Source organism: Hyaena hyaena, unplaced genomic scaffold (assembly GCF_003009895.1).
Source record: "Hyaena hyaena isolate Hyena2069 unplaced genomic scaffold, ASM300989v1 scaffold_1538, whole genome shotgun sequence".
In the NCBI taxonomy this organism is placed as follows: Eukaryota; Metazoa; Chordata; class Mammalia; order Carnivora; family Hyaenidae; genus Hyaena; species Hyaena hyaena.
The window spans coordinates 180,708-185,283 of record NW_024082167.1 but is presented as its reverse complement, the minus strand read 5'-3'; the positions used below and the strand labels follow the sequence as shown (position 1 = coordinate 185,283).

At 38.9% G+C, this 4,576-nt stretch overlaps 1 protein-coding gene across 1 annotated transcript; it reads right to left on the bottom strand.

The window, feature by feature from the left end:
* Nucleotides 1-3,103: 3,103 nt before the first annotated feature.
* On the bottom strand, nt 3,104-4,087 carry LOC120225900 (olfactory receptor 226). Its single transcript, XM_039224084.1, has one exon. The coding sequence runs from the start codon at nt 4,085-4,087 to the stop codon at nt 3,104-3,106; it is 984 nt and encodes a 327-aa protein (XP_039080015.1).
* Nucleotides 4,088-4,576: the final 489 nt, after the last annotated feature.

Below are 4,576 nucleotides of genomic sequence, written 5' to 3'. Positions count from 1 at the left end.
AGCAAATTATAAAAGAATTGGATTACAAAGTTCAAGTAAAAAATAAATTACAGTCTACAATTCATCTGCACAAGATTGTAATCGGCAAGAAATTAAAATGAAGACCAAAAGAAAAAAAAAAAAAGGAAAACAGACTATACTGTGAAGAAATCTGAAAGGCAGACTAAGAAACTTGGAGTTTATCAAAGTTGATGGGAACAAGTAGGTATTTTTGAGCATGGGAACCTCTGTGTTGATCCTCACTTGTTCTGTAGATGTGAACTACCTCTGGCCACTCTGTATCTCTCTTACCTGAAAGACCTAGTCTGGATCCAGTACTCCTAGAAGAAGACTGGAGGCTTCCCCAGACACTGCCTGTCAAAAGGGAATTACAAAAGAGCCACAGTATCTATGCAATATTTTTAAAGAATGGCAGACTATAAGATGGTCTGAATCAAACAGGATCAAATGTAACAGGAATAAAATAAAGTCCTCTATCTAGGCTGGGGGCATAATTAATCAATGGAGGATAAGGAATACTTCATCTGACAATTAATAGTTCACTTGAAAAGTCTTAGGTTTTGTGACATCAAATTCAGTATGAGCCATGAGGATCACATGACTGTGAAAATGTAGTCCAAATCCAGAGAAGTTTTGATCTTTCCATAGTTCACGTGGACACAAGCCATCTTTTCATTCATTGTTATTGAAAGAGGAATATATGCAGGAAAATGTGCTAAACACTTTTCCTATACCTGAAGTATCTGATTTTAAGTTTTGAATTCAGAATTAGAGGAGTTTTTTAAAACTTTAGAAAACAATGCATTTTACTGTAAAAAGCTTGGGAAACAAAGAAAAGCACAATGAAGGAAATCAACATCATGTTTTTACATCCTATTAACTGGAGTTAACCTGTAAGAAGATTCATATAATAGCTACAACAGTGATGCCCAGAGGATGACACTCCCAATTCAGAAAGTTCAGAAATTATTTCTTTGGAGACGGTTTGGAGATAGGATTTTGATGAATGTTTATCTAGTCATTATAAATATAAATTATAATATAGATTGTAACAACACAATAAAATATAACAACAAGTTATAATAATAAAATACGTATAAGGTTATATAATTGTTTTGGCACAAAAAGACACATATATTATACTAGAATTTTTAGTAAGTAGCAACTAGCAACTAATGCTTGATTTCCTTGCTCGTAGCCTTTCATACTTCATTAAACAGCAGAAAACTATAGAAAGACAGGCTGATTCCAGAGTCCCACATCTGGAGAGAGAAGCTTCATGTAAGCTGTTGTCTTCAGGGTTCTGAGTCCTAGGTAGTTATAAGTTTCTAAAAATCATGCTGAGATACCCTGTAACCATATCTCTGCCCAGATGAATAAAGCTGTGTATTTTATTGGGTAAGAAATGCTTATTTAAGTCAATATGTTGGTAACAATACCTTGGCCACAGAAAGCAATTGATAAGAATAACGGCTACATTGCAAAGTTAACAGTTAACATCCCAGTTAATTTCCTGTTAGTCTAATGTAAACAAACAAATAAGTAAGACTGGTAATTTTTCTTCTTTGGGGATGGTCATATTTCAGACGTGTTTTTGCAGGTAGAACCAGGGTCTGCTTCAGGGTGTAACATCTGTGCTAGCTCACAGTATTCTTTGCTTAGCAAAGTTTATGCTTGGTTTCATGCTGGGCAGTCATGATCTTTTTTAAAATTAATTTTTAAAATTTGAGTACAGTGAACACACGATGGCACATTAGTTTCAGGTGTACAACTTCTCTGTCTGTTATGCTACACTTACCACAAGTGTAGCTACCAGTTGTTTCACTACATCACTATTACAGTATCATTGACTGTATTCCCTCTCTTGTGCTTTTTATTCCCATGACTTATTCAGTTAATAACTGAAAGCCTATATCTTCCACTCCTCTTCACCCATTTTGCCCATCCCATACCTTCCCTCTGGCAGCCATCTGTTTGTTTTCTGTATTATATAAAAGCAGGTTCTGATCCTACTTTTTGTTTGTTTGTTTGTTTTTTAGATTCCACATTTGAGTGAAATCATATGGTATTTGTCTTACTTAATCTGACTTATTTCACTTAGGGTAATGTCCTCTAGGTCCATCCATATTGTTGCAAATGACACATCTTATCCTTTTTTAAGGCTGAGTAATATTTCGGTGTGCATGTGTATTTGTGTGTGTGTGTATAAATCTATATCACATCTTCCTTTCCCATTTGTAAGCCTAATACTTTTGATGTTGTTACATAACCTAATATTTTGATTTATTATCAATATAAGGATATTTATTATCAATATAAGAATATTTCTCTATCATTAGCTCTATGTAGATCATGCTATTTTAAGACCTACATAGTATTCCACTTAATGTATAAATATAAGCTTATAGTAAATTAGTAAAACAGAAGATTAAGTCAACAACTGCACTCAGTCTCTAGCTTGGTGTGTGCACTGACCTAGGTAAAGGAGGAAATGAAGCTAGAAATACCTGTGGTCCGGGAGGCGACATGTTGCCAACACAAAACTTCTCAGTTTCCTATCCCCTTGCCTTGTAATTCATGCTAGAATAACCATCTGGACCTCTGCTACCTCATGAGCTAAGTCAGCAAAGTGCAGCTAGAAGAGATTCGCCAGAAGTGAACTCCATAATTCCATAATGAAGCCTGGGCTTCCTTGAATGGCTTCCTCCTTCTGCTTCCTTTTCGACACTTTCAGCCACAGAACTAAGACAAAGAACAAACCCACGAAAGGCCACTTAGAGAGATATTAGTTCTGCATTTGTTTGCTTGTTTAAATGTTAAAGTGCAGTCAGTCTTCTCAGAGGCAATCCTTCTCACCTCATCAGGATGCATGATTCATGAACCTGTTCTATGTAAATTACAATAGAGCAGATAACAGGGAACATTCTAACATGTATTTATAGTGCTGTCCTGCAGTAATCCAGCTGCCAGCTTGCAATCCATCCCTCTTCTTCCTTCTGGATTCGTTCCATGGTGGTGCTTTTGAGACTTAGTCCCTAATTTAGGGCAGAAGAACTCCTCTGGACTTCATAGAAGATATAGATACCAAGTTTAAGAGCATTTTCTACCCATCTCTGCTTGCTTTCCTGTGCTTAACATCCTGGCCCTGGTATAGGTGTAGCGTATGGCGTAGGGCTCTCTTGACCTCTTGATTGCGCAAGCAGTAAATGATGGGGTTGAGCACAGGTACAATGACAGCATAGAGAACAGAAACCAGCTTGTTGGTGTCAAAAGCTGAGAGTGCCTTTGGCCGGGCATAGATGAAGATACTGGCTGCATAGAAGATGATCACAACAGTGAGGTGAGAGGCACAGGTTGAAAAAGCTTTACGGCGCCCAGCAGCTGAGGGAATGCGTACCACAGCTCCAGTGATGGCCATGTAGGAGGCCCCAGTGACAGAGAGTGGCCCCAGCAGGATAAAAATAGCCAGAACAAAGTCTGTAAGCTCTGCTGTTGACATGTCAGTACATGAAAGATTGAGCAACGGGGAGACATCACAGAAAAAGTGGTTGATAATGTTCGGTCCACAGTAGGAGAGGCGAGAAATGAGAAAAACTTTGACCATGGAGATACCAAAACCTCCAGCCCAGGAGCCAGCTGCCAGCTGCACACACAGCTGACCACTGACAATAACAGCATAGTGGAGAGGATGGCAGATGGCCACATAGCGATCATAGGCCATAACAGCAAGAAGAACACATTCGGTGCAGCCCAATCCCAAGAAAAAGTAGAGCTGTGTCATGCATCCCTCAAAGGAGATTAGCTGTCCCTGGCTGTGTTTGGACCCAGCAAATCCGGCTAACATCTTGGGAATAGTGACAGTAACATACCATATCTCCAAAAAGGACATATTAGCCAGAAAGAAGTACATGGGCTTGTGAAGGGTGGGGTGGTTTCTAATTGCCAAAATGATGAGGATGTTTTCAGTCAGCACCAATACATAGGCCAGCAGAGAAAGGGCAAATAAAAGTGCCCGCACTGGCCCAGGAGCTGGGAAGCCCAGCAACACAAACTCACTTACCCTCCCACTCTGATTCCTCTGCTCCATGATGTCAGTCTTGCCCACTGATATTTAGGAGAGAGAACGGAGGGCCTTCCGGAGGCAGCAACAAGAACGCAGGCTTTCTCTTGGTGGGCTTATATTGACAGAATGTATGTATGCATGTGATTCATCGCCGAACTGAGGACATCACTTTCTCCTGTAATCTGGAAATGAACTAAGACAAAAGTAAACAAAAATAAAACCCTTCATACTGGGGAATGGATAAGAGTTTGTTATGGCCCTTGGAGAGGAATATATTGATAAACACTTGAGAAAGTGACACTAGTTGGTTACTGAAGATTATAGATCAAACCAAATATAATAGTAAGAGAGACTAGGCTGCCCTAAAGTGAGAGTTTGTGAGCTAGATTGTGACTCTATTTTAAGGAAATAAGTTACACAATGGAGGAATAACAATAATAACATATAACACAATTAAGTATTGGCTATGCATTAATAGTATGGGCACCGTCTTAAAATACTTGCAGCTCTTAA